A 16,044-nucleotide genomic window follows, 5' to 3' on the forward strand; every position below is an offset into this window, starting at 1 on the left:
AAGACTGACTGAGATGGCCGAGCTGTAACTTTGCACACATGCGCGTGTCAGCCGGCCTAAAGTGCCTTAATTACTGTAAGAGAGCAGAAAACCTCCCTTGGCTATCACCATGTGGTGCAAGCCATTAAAGATGATGGATGGAGGGATGGATGGACGGACAAACCAGCCGCCTCCCTCCTCCTCCTCCTCCTCCTCCAGCATAGAGCACACATTTACACTTGTGGCTCTGGAAGTGCCTAAGTGGTTCTGATTGCCTAAGTGGACTCCATCTTCTCTCCATCAGCTCTTGCTCCCTTTTGTTGTTCCATTCTGCAGCACGTTGGACCCTGGAGGTTCTGCGGTTTGCCCGGCAGAGTGGAGTCGGACTACTGTATTTAGGCCCCCGTTCCTTTGGCCTTTATTGCCAACTGTCGTCAGAGTGGCCTCACGTGCGGTCTTTATCCTGGCTTCAATGTGCCCTGATTGCCACGCTGATTATTAATTTGACGCCAACAAACCCAAATAGGCGGCAGAGACGGTTGATTCCTCCAAAGAAGTGGGACTGATTCCGAACGGCGTCATGTTTCAGAGCAATCACAAGCGCTTGGAGGCTGATTAGGAGGCGCTGCTTGTTTACGCCATCTTCCTGCTGTCATCAGGCTCGTCCGTGTTGGGCACCGAGGACGACCTGGCCGTGTCGCTGCGGTTCATGAACTTCGGAACCAGCCCGCCTTCCTCCGACGAAGACTCGGGCCTGTCGAGCTTCGTGGAGAACCCGCAGTACTTCTGCGGCATCATCAAGGACAAAGACATGTGTGAGTGGTGCTGAATCCACCTGCGTGCGCACACCAAGCCCAGGGGGGTCTGTAGTGTGGCCTGGGGGGGCGTTTCAGGCCCACAACTTATAGCTTATTAAAAAAATTATAATAATAAACATGACCTGCATCAAAATGTGATGAAGAAATGGAAAATATGATGACGTATTGAATCGTACCCCGGAAATACTCGAACAGTCAGACCTCGCTTTTTATACGCCCCGTTTTTTGCTTGATTCAGGTTTTGAAGAAAATGTTCGCAAACAAACTAGTTTGTGAAAAGTGAAATGGAGTGCCTAAAAGAAGCACCCTACATGTTGCATTTTTTATTGAGCGGGACTCCTAAATAACCCACCATGGGGCCAAAGGAGGTGTCATGTGGCAGCAGTTTGGACGACTATTGAATTCAATCTCGCCGGGATGTACTGGAAGCCCGCATCACCGATAAGTTCCACCCATTCCTTATTTGGGATTATTTCGTATTGTTTTCCGCATGTAAAACTATAATTATTCTCTATAAAATTTATTTTTTGTTTATATTTTTGGGTGTCTGGAACAGATTTACATTTTCTCAAAAGACAACCTCTTTGGCAGCGGCCATTTTCAATGATTTTGACTGATCTTTCGAGGCACACAGAATATTGTTTTTCTATGGTTATATAAACATGGAACCCACCAAAAGAAAGATTAGACTCCCGTCTTTCATCAGAAAAAAAAAAGTTTTTTGTACCTTTTTCCGTTCTTTAGTAATCAGCAGTAGAACTTAGGTAAGTTTCAGGAAAATATCAGTTCCCAACTACAAAAGGGAGAAAACCAGCTTGCTTTTTGTGAAAAGATGCATTTCAAGCATAACTTTGACAGAAATGTTTTCCTTTTGTGACAGCTCAAATATCTAAACAACTATACAACTATAAAAAGGGTCTGTTTTCCATCAAAATAGCAATTTATTTACAAATATAACACCATGAGCTATTTACCGTTTTCACATTTGGAACTGAACTGTGTGTGTGCACGTGTGTGCACACGTGTGCATGCATTAAAATTTCCCTCCAATGCGTAACCTGCACGCCGCACTCCTCCACGCTGCCCACATGGTCTCTGCCGAGCTCGTATCAAATGCACCTCTGCCACCTTGTGGCCGTTTTTATGGCTTAAAATTGCCCTGAAGTGAAATGCATTAGCGGAGAGTTGCGTCATCACCTCTTTTAGCCTCTCGTGTAAAAGACGTATAAATACGTTGTTGGATCCGGCGTTCGGCTTCTAAAAGCGTATGACTATGTCTGTGGTGTTGATTGGATTTCCTTTGGGAAAAATTGCCCCGGTTTTCGTCTGACCTTTTGGAACGAATTAATGACGAAAACCGAGGCAAACCTGTTTTTTCTTTGTACACGTCAACTTAAACATACGTTGGATTTGGATTTTTACATATTTCCGTGAAGAATATCAAAGTTTTGGAGTATTTGGCCTATACTGGAAAAACCGGTGTCACCTCGCCAACCCGATCCATCCATCCATCCATCCATCCATCCATCCATCCATCCATCCATCCAGCCATCCATCCGTCCATCCATCCAACCACCCATCCATCCATCCATCCATCCATCCATCCATCCACCCATCCATCCATCTATCCATCCATCCATCCATCCACCCACCCACCCACCCATCCATCCATCCATCCATCCATCCATCCATCCATCCATCCATCCAGCCATCCATCCGTCCATCCATCCAACCACCCATCCATCCATCCATCCATCCATCCATCCACCCACCCACCCATCCATCCATCCATCTATCCATCCATCCATCCATCCACCCACCCACCCACCCACCCATCCATCCATCCATCCACCCACCCACCCACCCACCCACCCATCCATCCATCCACCCACCCACCCACCCATCCATCCATACATCCATCCATCCATCCACCCATCCATCCATCCATCCGTGCATTCTCTATGTCGTTATTTTGTAGCAAGCCTAAACCCCCAAAATGGCAACATTTCATTTAACAAACACAATAAACGCCACTCAGAGCACCCCCCACAGAGATTCAAACCCTCCTGCTGCTGACTGCGCTAACCACCGGGCCGCCGTGCCGCCTATTCAACACCCGAAATAAGTCCCTTTCCCCGTCCAATCAGGTGTGCAGCACATCAAGCGCCAGGACATCGTGTTGAAGTGGGAGCTGGGCGAAGGCGCCTTCGGCAAAGTCTACCTGGCCGAGTGCGCCAACCTGAGCCCCGACTGCGACAAGATGCTGGTCGCCATCAAGGTGAGCGCGCTTGACTCTGCTGACCCGCTGCTTCATTGGAAACGAGGCAATCACAAAGACTTTCCTCAAGTGGCCGCTAAGACCAGATTGAACGTACTTTGCCAATCGTTCAGCATCTTCATTAAGACCACCAATATAGTCGTACAGGATATCATAAAGGGGGGGCGTAATATTCAGGGGCGTAATCTTCTCGTAATATTTATTCCCATAACATTTTGACTTTAGTCCCATGTTGCAATAACTTTTTCCCCAAACTAATTTTCCAGTTTTATTTTGTTCTGTTTGATCTGTTATTCTATTTTTTCTTAGATCAGCTGTATGCCACTAAAACGACATCATTTTTCTTCATAACATTGAGTGAAATTGCAGCTTTTTTCTCGTTTTTTCTCCTGATATTTTGACTTTATCTCGTAAAATTACAGCTGTTTTTTTTCCATTTCTACTTTTCCTGCTATTTCAACTGGCTTCGTGTAAATTTTCCTCTGGTAATTCTGACTTTATTATTAATATTTTGACTTTATTTTTGTGACATTATAACTTTTTCCGCAACCAAATTTGACAAAAATTACAACTGTTTTGTTTGTTTTTCATGATATTACAACTTAAAAAAACGTCTTTCTTTAATATTTCAACTGTTTGCTACTAAAATGACATTATTTGTCCTCATAATATTACTCTGTTATTCTTGTACAAATGCGACTTTTTTCTCTTAATATTTTGACTTGTAAAATGACTGCTGATTTTTTCGTTTCTGCTGCTGTTGTTGTTTTTTGTTACATTTTACTTTAAGAATGTGCCACGGGCCACAAATGGCCCCCGGGCTGCAGTTTGGACCCCCCTGCTTGAAAGCAGTGTTGTTTTCCATGGAAAAAAGGCAGCCAAAAGCACACTTGATTCATCATAAAGCAAATCCAAGTGCAGAAACGTCCAGTGACGACATCCACTCATTGCTCGGATTCATTTTGCTGTTGCGTGGCCTCTTGTTGCTCGGCAGACTTCAGCCCAGTGAAGAAAAAACTCTTTTTTTTGCTGAGCTCCTGGAAAATTTCAATGAAAAGTTCAGCTGGGCAATTTTGAAACATTTATTTATTTTTTTTTCTACTATTTTTGTATTTATTTTAGTTTGTGAGATTTTGCTGCAATATTTTCCATACATGTTTGAAAATTCACACAAATTGGGAGACCAAAGTGACTGCAAAAACAATACAATAGTGACCATGAATGTAATATTTATAGAAATAATAATAAAACTATCATATTTTAGGTAATAAAGCATTTTTCACCACAGTGCCATCTGCTGGATCTGGTAGGATAATGCACCTATTAGCATTAGCATAGCATATTGTGAAATCTGTTTCAAAGTGAATCATTTTGTAGTTCTGAAGGTGCTCAACATACCTGTAAAGGAGTTACCATGGCAACGAGAGGCTCATACACACGTTCTGTTGGCCTCAGACGCTGAAGGACGCCAACGAGTCCACCCGGCAGGACTTCCAGAGGGAGGCGGAGCTGCTGACCGTGCTCCAGCACCAGCACATTGTTCGATTCTACGGCGTGTGCACCGACGGAGAGCCGCTGGCCATGGTGTTTGAGTACATGAGGCACGGCGACCTCAACCGCTTCCTACGGTACGTTAACGTTCAAACTCACGGGTCACGGGTGAGCTGGAGCCTGTCCCAGGGACACATACCTGCCTCTCCAAAGATAATAATGCTGACTTTTGATTGGAGTTTGCTTTACATCAGGGGTGTCCAAATGTTTTCCAGCGACGGCCACATAGCGAACTACAAAAGCACTTGGCAAGCACAGACCTCCGCCAGGCGCCATAGTTCCCCCATATTCCATATTTAGATTGCTAATGTTAGCATGCTAAAACATAACACGATAGTGCTAAGTCTTTAAAAACCTATGAAAATGGATAAAAATGCTACTATGTTAATGTTAACATGCTAGCCATGCTAACATTAGTATATTAACACGTAACATAATAGGGGAAAGTGTTTACATACAGTATGTGTCTAGCTAACATGCTAATTTTAGCATGCTAACACCGAGCATGATCGTGCGAAGTGTTTATATGTGTCTACCCATGAAAATAGCTAAAAATGTTAGTATGCTAGTGTTAGCATGTAGCAATGCTAACACACTAGTCTTAGCATCTTAACACCTAGCATGATAGCAGAATGTACCAATGGGTTGAGGATTTTGATGTTGGAAAGGTCTGAATGGGTTGAGGAATGTGGCAGTAGGAGCAGGTGATAATAATTGGTTGGAAGGAAAAGGGGGAATTTTGAATTGTGAATTTACAACGTAATTTTACAAAAATTACAACTTTATTTGTTGTTTTCTTCGTTTTTTGTAATATTATGACTTTAAAAAAAAATCCCGTCTTTCCTTAATATTTCGGCGTTATGGTCCTAAAATGATGTTATTTTTCCGCATAATATTATGACGTTATTCTCGTAAAATTGCGACTTTTTTGTTAGATTGCAACGTTTTTCCTTTTAATATTTTGACTTTATTCTTGTAAAATTACTGCAGATTTTTCCATTTTTGCTGCTGTTGTTGTTTTGTTTTAAAAATTAAGCAGATGGCTCCCGGGCCGCAGTTTGACCACCCGTGCTGTACGGCATCACACTGAACGCTGTTTCTAATGTTTTGTCCCCCATGTAACCGAATTAACAAACTGGGCAATTAGCGCTCGATCGTCACCTGGGAAACATCTGCAAGCTCAGTTGGCGGACGCCGCCTGACGCCAGGTGTCCTCCCGCGCATTTCCTGGAACGCCCCACAATGCAGCTGCCGTCCCGCCCCGCCACCTGCCTGCTAAACTAATAGTGACCAACGTGGAGGCGCGCCGCCAACGGCTGGCTCCTTTCGGGTGGAGTCGGACGTGAGCGTGGGCGTTCAGCAGCGCTCCAATTGCATTATCGCCAATCAATCGTGGGCGTATTATAGGAGTCGCGTGTTTTCTATGAGCCGCCCTCGACGGCCACGTTTGTTCAGAAGAAAGCTTCAGTCTGCTCGATCAGGCCGTTGATCTTCAACATGTCTGAAGAAGTGGTGGTAGTGGCACAAGCCGGCATGCTCTCTTCTTGCTCCTCTCACAAAAACCCTCCGTTGTTTACCGAAACGAGCACGTTAGCTTGTTTAAAGACTCCAAATCACTCCTGTCCAAAGTCCGGTCGTGAGGTCTTCTGCGTTCTTTGCCGGCGACCGGCGTAGTTCTTCAAAAATAACATCAAAAAAGGGCCGATTAGGGCAGCAGAGGAAAGAAAACAGGAAAAGAAATGTTCAGTTCAAGGATACAAGAGCATTGGCATGGATTTGGATATTCAAGATGAATTTTTGTACAATTGCAAACTCAAACCAGCGCATGTTAGCTTCCTTGAAGAGATTCGGTCCTGTCAGTAACTACAGAAACAATCGTGTAAATCGTCTTTGGTGTTTCTAAACTCATGCGTTAGCTTCGTTAAAGGCTCAATTGTCTTTGATTGAAGACTCTGATTTTTCTTCAATAACATCAAAAATAGGAATGTTGGAATTGTTGAAGACCTAAAATTGTCTTTGGTGTTTACCAAAACTCGTACACTGCTTTCACAGATGACAAAATGATCTTCGACAGTTACAGAAATACGTACGTTAGTGTGACTGAAAAATGTAAGTTAACTGAAGATGCTCTAAATTGTCTTTAGTTTTTGCAAAAACGCGTACATTAGGGTTGAAAATGCTCATTTGTTACGTACGCTATGTTTGCTGAACCGTCGTCAGTAATTACAAAAACACGTACGCTAGCTTCATTGAAGACTCCAGTTTTATGTCAAAAAAATATGAATGTTGAAGACGTTGAAGTCTCTACATTGTCTTTGATGCTTACGAAAACGCGTGTTTAGCTCAGTCGAGTTTTCCGAAGCACGTACGTTTGGTTCACTGACGACTAAATTGTCTTTGACAAGTACGAAAACACGTACGGTGGCTTCATTGAAAACGTAAGTTAACTGGAAATGCTCTAAATCGTATTTGTTTTTTACAAAAACACGTACGTTAGAGTTGGAAACACTAATTTGTTATGTATGTTATTTTCGCTGACTTATCGTCGTATGCTAACTTGATTGAAGACTCAAATATTTCTTCAATAACAACAAAAATACAAATGTTGAAATTGTCGAAGACTTAAAATTGTCTTTGGTTTTTACAAAAACAGGTACGTTACTTTCACAGATGACGAAATGATCTTCGACAGTTACAGAAATACTTACGCTAGTTAGCTTGACTGGAAAAAGACGTTAACTGACGATGCTCTAAATTGTCTTTGGTTTTTACAAAAACGCGTACGTTGGGGCAGAAAACGCAAGTATGTTCACCAAAGACAATCGTCATCAGTAATTACGAAAGCACGCCAGCTTCATTGAAGACACCAAGTTTTCTTCGCTAATTGCAGAAATACGGTACACACATGTGACGTTACAAAAGCGCGTACGTTTGCGTCACTAAAAACTAACAACGTGTCGCCCATAGCGCTCACGGCCCCGACGCTCGCATCCTGGAGGAGTCAAAGATGCCGCCGCTGGGCGAGCTGACGCTGCCGCAGATGCTGCACATCGCCGCCCAGATCGCCTCGGGGATGGTCTACCTGGCGTCTCTGCACTTCGTCCACCGCGACCTGGCAACACGCAACTGTCTGGTGGGAGAAGGCCTGGTGGTCAAGATCGGAGACTTCGGCATGTCCCGGGACATCTACAGCACAGACTACTACCGGGTAATCATACTTGCTTTTTTTTCAAGACAACTTTCTGTCAACAGGATTCCGGTGTGTATGCTAGGCTACGTGCCACATGTTCAACAGCCGAAGTTTACCTCTTTAGCAACCAGCAGGGGGCACACTCGCCTCAGGCGCAGTAAAAACAAACAGACACAGCATAGCTATTAAAAAAAAAAAAAAAGAAAGAAAGTTCAGGATTTTTTTTAGGGTTTTAGTTTAAAAGTAGAGCTCGAAGCTAGCGTTTTTAAAAATAAATAACTAAAAAAAATGAATTTAAATTAAAATGTGATGCTTATACCTGGTGAAGTAAAAGTTTAGCTTTTTTTGTTTCAAATTTGTACTTTAGTTTAGTTTAAGCATAGCTCGAAGCTAGCTTTTTAAAATAAGCCAATAAAGGCATGAATTTAAAAAAATAATAATAAATTAAAATAATAAATATCATTTTATTTAAGAAAAGAATTGGCTGGAGTTAGAGGGTTTTTTGGGGGTTTTAGTTTAAAAGTACAGCTCGAAGCTAACTTAAAAAAAATAAAATAAAATAAAATAAATTAAAATTCAAACAAATTTTTTTTTTAATTATATTATTTATTAGTTTAAAAATTTTATTTTAATTTAAAAGTAGAGCTTGAAGCTAGTGTTTCAAAATAAATACATAAATGCATAAAACATGTAAATAAATAAATACAAATAATAAAAATTATTTTTTATTTAAAAAATATATGTATTTTTTTTAGGTTTTTAGTTTAAAAGTACAGCTTGAACCTAGCTTTAAAAAATAAAATAAAATAAATTAAAATTCAAGCAAAATATTAGTTTTTTTAGTTATTATATTATATATTAGTTTACATTTTTATTTTAGTTTAAAAGTAGAGCTCGAAGCTAGCGTTTCAAAATAAAGAAATACATTTAAAAAATGTAAAAAAAAAAATAAAAAATAATAAAAATAAAAAATTATTTTTCATTAAAAAAATGTTTTTAGGTTTTTGTTTTAAAGTACAGCTCAAGCTAACTTTAAAAAAAATAACTAAATAAATATTTAAAAAATAAATAAGAAAATAAGAACATATTTAATATTTAAATTCAAATGAAAGCAAATGAAAAACATAAACTAAAGAGATGATGCTAAGATAAGCTTTTAGCTGAAGTTAACGTTTGTTAATATATTAAATAAATCTACATAAAAGAATTTGCCAGATTAAAGTTTAGTATTAGTTTTCTTGGTGTTTAGTCTTTTTCAACATGACAGCTCATGTTGACTTGTTAAGAAAATGCGTTGACTTCATTGCGGAAAACCTGCTTTCGTTCCAGTTTTACAATCTCAAATTCTAATTTACAAAAAACAACAAAAAGTTGGATAAATGCCAGTCGCTATTTTAGCTTCCAGTAAAGAAACGCTAGCTTCTTTAGCACGAGAAGCTCTTTGTGTTCGACTCGTTTTACGTCCTAAAATGAGCAGCCGATGAAGAAGATGCCGTGACTCACCACTGCCCCTCGAGGAAGCAGGTGGTACTACAAGGCGAGGTGCATTGGCTGTAAAAATGTGTCATGTTGACTGAAAGTCTCTCTCGTGTTCTCCTGGCAGGTGGGGGGTCGCACGATGCTGCCCATCCGCTGGATGCCCCCGGAGAGCATCATGTACAGGAAGTTCACCACGGAGAGCGACATCTGGAGCTTCGGCGTGGTGCTCTGGGAGATCTTCACCTACGGCAAGCAGCCTTGGTACCAGCTGTCCAACAGCGAGGTGAGGCCGCTGAGGGGGAACACGTGAGGACCCTTTAAGGGTGGACGTCTGGACGCGGGGGACAAAATGTCCTAATCCGTGTGAGAAAACCAACGTCCGAGGTGATTTTGCAGCAGATTCCTAAAAACAGCAGAGTGCTCCCGTTGCAAAGAAGATTTTTGTGGTTTTGCAGTTCAGTACATTGTAGGGTTTTTGCAGTCGATTCCTAAAAACAGCAGAGTGCTTGTTTCGCATACAAGATCTTTGACTAGTATTTTTTTTTGCAGTAGATCCCTATAAACAGCTGAACATCCCTGTTGCGTAGAAGATCTTTGACTAGCGTTTGTTTTGCAGTAGTAAAGTAATAAAGTAATAAAGGTATCTATTTCTATATCTATATCTGAATATACAATATACAATATACATCTATATCTATAACTATATCTGTATCTATATCGATATCTACATGTATATCTATATCTATATCTGAATCTATATCTATATCTATATCTATATCTGCATCTACATGTATATCTACATGTATATCTATATCTATACCTATATCTATATCTGTATCTACATCTATATCTATATATATATCTATACCTATATCTATATCTACATATATATCTATACCTATATCTATATCTACATGTATGTCTATATCTATATCTACATCTCTATCTACATGTATATCTATATCTATATCTACATGTATATCTATATCTACATGTATATCTATATCTACATGTATATCTATATCTATATCTACATCTCTATCTACATGTATGTCTATATCTATATCTACATCTCTATCTACATGTATATCTATATCTATATCTACATGTATATCTATATCTACATGTATATCTATATCTACATATATATCTATACCTATATCTATATCTACATGTATGTCTATATCTATATCTACATCTCTATCTACATGTATATCTATATCTATATCTACATGTATATCTATATCTACATGTATATCTATATCTACATGTATATCTATATCTATATCTACATCTCTATCTACATGTATACCTATATCTATATCTACATGTATATCTACATCTCTATGTACATGTATATCTACATGTATATCTACATCTCTATGTACATGTATATCTATACCCGTATCTGTACGTAGTGTGTCTATAAGAAGAAGAGCTTGGTTGGAAGCGGAACATCTTGGTGTTTTCCAGCTGTCATTTCCGCTCGTGGCCACAGAGGGCGCTGTTGCTCAAAAAGGCAAAGTGTTTGTTTTTTAAAAAAAAAGAAAAGCATCCAAGCTGGAAAATCCAACGTTTGCTTCCCAGAAGGCGCATCCATCACGTATGTAACGCACGCCGCTCTCCCCCGCCCCCCGCAGGCCATCGAGTGCATCACGCAGGGCCGTGAGCTGGAGCGACCCCGTACCTGCCCCAAGGAGGTGTACCTGCTGATGCAGGGATGCTGGCAGAGGGAGCCCCAGCAGAGGATGGTCATCAAGGACATCCACGGCCGTCTGCTCGCCCTGGTCAAGAACCCCCCCGTCTACTTGGACATCCTGGGTTAGTGGGGGGGGGGGGCACTGTGTGTCAAATGTTTACTGTTACCGAAGTGATGAAAGGATGGGGGGCCACACGTGCGTTCATGGAGCAGTGATGGCGGGTCAGCTGGAGTTGCTTTTAGCTGGGACTGAAGCCCCCGCAGGCTTGGAGTGGAACCACACCTCCACAAGGGGGGGATTTTTACACAGCAGACGCTCTGATTTTCAACAAAGTTTTGATATGACTGACTATTTAAGAGGTGTGCAGTGCGTAGCGTAACGTGGGTGTCACACCACGACTATTTTTTAACTTACACGGACAAATATTAGCAGAATGTGTCCCGCCTTTGACCTGTAATCACGTTTGCTGTCAAATTTCTTGTATTTGTTGGACTCAAACTCACAAGTCTTTTACCGTATTTCCTCTAATAGTGGCCTCCGCACGACTTAAGACGATTAGTGCCTTCCTCCCCGCCACGAGGGCAAGAAACCAGGCGCTAACCGGCAACCGCGGTTCCAGGACGCATCATCCCGTTGCTAACCAAAACAGCAGCACCCGCTGAGGCATGCCAACCGTCTCACAGACTCATTAAAGGTCCCCGATTTTGTAAAGGTGACTTTTTAAATATGCTCCCACAGTAAAATGCGTCAGCGGAGCTTGTTTATGAGCGCCAAGCGGGAGAAAAAGCCGTCACCTCCCTCACCTGCTTGCTTTACATTAACACAAGAGGCACTCAAACGCTCACTTTTGAAGGAAAAACCTCCTTCCTTGTGGCCTCTGACGCACCCTAACTAGACGAGCCCATCCCATATATATGCACATCACTTTGTAAAAAGCCCCCCCCAAAAACACAGGCTTCGCTACACATCTTAAACTAAAGCTCTGCCAACTATCCGTCAGTCAGGTAATGACGTGGGAGCTGTCAGTTTAACCCTGTTGTTTTTCTTCAGCAAATATGCTAGCCTAGCATGATGTGATGTAGCATGTAGCATCTCATAGCTACGCTAGCGTTGCTAACGCCTTCATGTTGCTACGTTGTATGTCACGTCTGACGTCTACTCCCTTATGCCAAGTCGCCGTAAACACACTCAGCTCGATGGTGGCCGTGCTTTTCAACCAAACTTGCTCCAATTTGACGCTGTAGGGATTCTGTGGAAAAATTTCAAGTCAGTTTCGACTTCCGGGAGTCAGACTTTGAGGTGTAATAACAGCGCCACCGTGCGGTGTGTTTGTCAGAGACATAATAGCACAGGCAACACCGTCGGGGTGCAAGTTTTGACACATTTTCACCCTTTTTTGTGCAGCGGTTCGAGAGCAGACACGTTACGTGTGCTTGTTTGCTCATGACTGTATATTGATTTAACACGGGGGTGTCCAAACGTGCTCCAGCGAGGGCCACATCGGGAAAAATCAAAGGATGCAACTTCGATATTTAGTCAAGCAACACATGTAGGTTGTATGCTAGCAAGTTCTGGAGCTTTCATCTCAGCTTTGTCACACGGCTGAAAAAGACTATTAGTATCGACTTTGCTCTTTTTTTCCCCAATTTGCTGTTTTTGGGGGGGTTTTTTACACTTTCCAAATATTTCAACTTTCTTCTTAAATAATCTTTGTACAATATTTGTTTTTTTAATATTTGGACTTTATTCACTTTTTCCCCAACCTAATTTTTCAAAAATTCTGTTTTGTTTGTTTTTTGTAATATTATGACATTTAAAAAAAACAGAAAAAATCTTTCTAAAATGGCCATTTTTCCTCATAATATTTCCAATTTATTCTTGCGAAATTGCAACATTTTTTCTTTTCAGAGTACAACTTTTTTTCTCGTAATATTTTGACTTTATGCTTGTAAAATTGCAGCTGTTTTTTCCCCCATTTCTGCTGTTCTTTTATTTTTTAATTTTCCAACGACTTCAACGTTCTTCTTATCATTTTTGCTGTCGTAATTATGACTTTATCCCCATAATATTGTGACTTTCTTTTCATAACATAACTTTTCATCCAACCTAACTTCCAAAAAATGCCAACTGTTTTTGCTTTGTTTGTTTCTCATATTACAATTTTTTAAATATGTTTTTTTTCTTTAATATTTCAACTCTATGCTACTAAAACAACATCATTTTTCCTCATCATGTTTCAAATTGATTCTTGTAAAATGACAGCTGTTTTTTTTCCATGTCTGCTGTTTTTTCTTTTTACATTTTCCGACTATTTCAACGTACTTTTTCTTCTCGTAATTGTGACTTTATTCCTAGAATATTTGGACATTTTTCCCGTAATATTCTAACTTTTTCCGCCACCTGATTTTCCAACAAATGTAACTTTATTTGTTGTTTTGTTTGTTTCTTTTACAAAAAAAACGTCTTTTTCCTGTCATATTTCACCTTGATGCTACTAAAATGACGTTATTTGACCTCATAACATTACGACATTATTCTCATTAATATTTGGACTTTATTTTTGTAAAATTCCTGGGGATTTTTCCATTTTTGCTGTTATTGGTTTTCTTGTTGAATGATATTTTTTAGAATGTGGCACGGGCCAATGAAAATAGAACACAAGTGGCCCCCAGGGGGCACTTTGGACACCCCTGACTTAACCAATTGGTCATTTACCAGGAAGTGTTCTAGAAAAGGCCTGTTCCCCTCTGCAGTTGAGTCAATCAGGCCACTATGTGAGGAAATGCCGAGCCGGTGTACAGAACAGACCTTCAAAGTAAAAGCTCTGCGCTGAAATGGAGAAATGGCGGCGAGAGAGAGACGTGGACTGCTTCCAAAAAAAGTGTAAATATGTCCATAGTTTGAATGTGTTTTCATGCTATAAGAAGATGTGAGCTTCCTGTGTGTGTTTGTATGCGCTGTGCCCGCCACAATAAACCCAGCTGCTTCAAAAAAGAAGAAGAGTGGAGCGTCTCACCGCCGTCATTACGCGATCAATCCTAATGAATGGATGAAGAGTCGTCGTTAACGTAAGAAGCTTTCTATTATTCTCCGCGGCTAATCATCGGCGGGCCCGCCGCTCGCTGAGAAGAATAATCACGTTTCATAATCAACACCCTCCTCATCACCGTGCTCATCCCGCTTGCTTCTCCGGGGAGTGGTAATGGATAGTGAGTAATGCTATCATCCGTCTCCCTTTGTGAAAGAGGGGGCGGGGGGGCTGAAAGCACTTCTCGGGGGCTCATTGTTTCCTGCTGCGGCGTCTACAAGGAGATGCTGCACGGCCACGCGGGCTTGTTTGTCCCCGTCGTCCCCTCAAGAGCTCCATTTGTGCTCTCAGTGCCTTTTTCATCAGACCTTCCATTCAGTACACCCAACCCCCCCACCCCCACCCCCCCACAGCCACCACGCTGGCTAATATGGAAGATGATAATAAGAGCTGCAAAACGAGGAGCCTCAAATGGAGTCGAGCAGTTAGGAGATGGACGTTGCGGTCACGTGATTCACGGGACGCTAGCGTGAGCGCTCAAGTCAGGTCAAAGTTTAACTCCGAGCGCGCGGAGCGTCAACATATTGATTTCACATCCAAATCAATAGTTTTGAGTGGTGATTAAAAAAAATAAATACGGCATTCCCTCGCTCCCTCGCTCCATCGCTGAGTTTTTAGTGCATTTTTAGCTCTTTTTTAAAAAAATTTTTACAGCAAATGAAAGCTGTTACAGGGCGAGCCTGGCCCTTTAAGGAGAATTGCATTGTGGGAAGTTGAGTTGGCTGCAGACCGCTGTCAATCAATCTGCTTGCTAGCCGCCAATAGAAGAAACAGGAAGCTACTGTACGCGTTTTAACAAGCATACAAAAACGGCGCCAGGACGAAGAGGCGGTCAGAGGAGTGAAACACGCGCGAGTCACTTCAGAATTTCTTGTGTCCAACCCAGTAGGTTGATCATTGAAATTCAAAGGAAGGTTGAACGCTGAGAGCGTTTCAACGAGACAGAAATGTGAGGAAAATGTTAACGTCTGTCTGAGAAAAGTGTATAAAATGTACGGTGACGGGTTAATCATTGCACCGAAATATAGTCGGCTACTTCGCAGATTTCACTTATTGCGACTACTTTGGGGGACATATCCCCTGCGATAAACGAGGGATCACTGTAAATACATTTTCTACATGATATCATTTGGCATTGTGTTTTTCTTTTATCTTTATATTACATATCATAATTATTATACACACATATATATATATATATTACATTCTATAAATTATAAATAATATTAACTATATGCATGTTTTTATTTTTATTTAATTATTGTTCTTTTTTTAATTTGTTTTTTTGCATATAACTTTATCCGCTGCTGTTTTATTGAATTTGCCATATTAGGATAGTGTTTTTAGTTATTTACATGATGTTTTCCTATTATGCTTGTGTGCTGCCATTATAAATTCTAACAGTAAATTCATGTTTAAGATTTATTGAATTGCTTTTTTTCTTATTCGATTTTGCTGCACTGCTGTTAGCGTTCCATTTCTGCTCGTCCATATTAGGATCGTTTCAGTGGAAATGTAGCATTGCTGCAAAAATATGAAGTGCATCAGATGAGCAAATTGTTTATTATTATTATTATGTATTATAATGTATTATTTTGCACACTGCTCGTGGAATAATTGTCTTAGTGTTTTAAAATGTCTTATCTGTCATGTTAGTATATTGTTTTTAGTTTGATTTTTATGTCTTTTTTGTATTATATATTTTTTAATTGAATTATGTTCTTGAAAAAAATTAGAATAGTATTTAAATTTAGTGAATTATTAATATTGGAGATTTTTTTGAATAGATTTACTTAATTGCTTTTGTCTTATATTTTTTGCTGCATTGACGTTGATATTCCATTTATGATCATTCATATTTGGGTCGCGTTTTAGCTGAAATCTAGCATTTTTACACTGTTCATTTGTAAAAAATGCTAATCACTTTAATACACGGTGAGCAAATTACTATAATTTTGTAC

General features: G+C 40.4%; 1 protein-coding gene across 1 annotated transcript in view; it reads left to right on the top strand.

Annotated features, from left to right (window-relative positions):
- The window catches only part of ntrk1 (neurotrophic tyrosine kinase, receptor, type 1), a 39,216-nt gene extending 26,466 nt beyond the window's left edge, over positions 1–12,750 (top strand). Inside the window, exons 12-17 of the mRNA XM_054780739.1 lie at positions 639–794; positions 2,945–3,075; positions 4,531–4,703; positions 7,594–7,834; positions 9,420–9,578; positions 10,936–12,750. Coding sequence (XP_054636714.1) covers positions 639–794; positions 2,945–3,075; positions 4,531–4,703; positions 7,594–7,834; positions 9,420–9,578; positions 10,936–11,121 — 1,046 coding nt within the window. The 3' untranslated portion in view covers positions 11,122–12,750. The remainder of the gene's footprint in view (positions 1–638; positions 795–2,944; positions 3,076–4,530; positions 4,704–7,593; positions 7,835–9,419; positions 9,579–10,935) is intronic.
- The last annotated feature ends 3,294 nt before the right edge of the window (positions 12,751–16,044 follow it).

Source organism: Dunckerocampus dactyliophorus, chromosome 7, assembly GCF_027744805.1.
Source record: "Dunckerocampus dactyliophorus isolate RoL2022-P2 chromosome 7, RoL_Ddac_1.1, whole genome shotgun sequence".
Taxonomy (NCBI): domain Eukaryota; kingdom Metazoa; phylum Chordata; class Actinopteri; order Syngnathiformes; family Syngnathidae; genus Dunckerocampus; species Dunckerocampus dactyliophorus.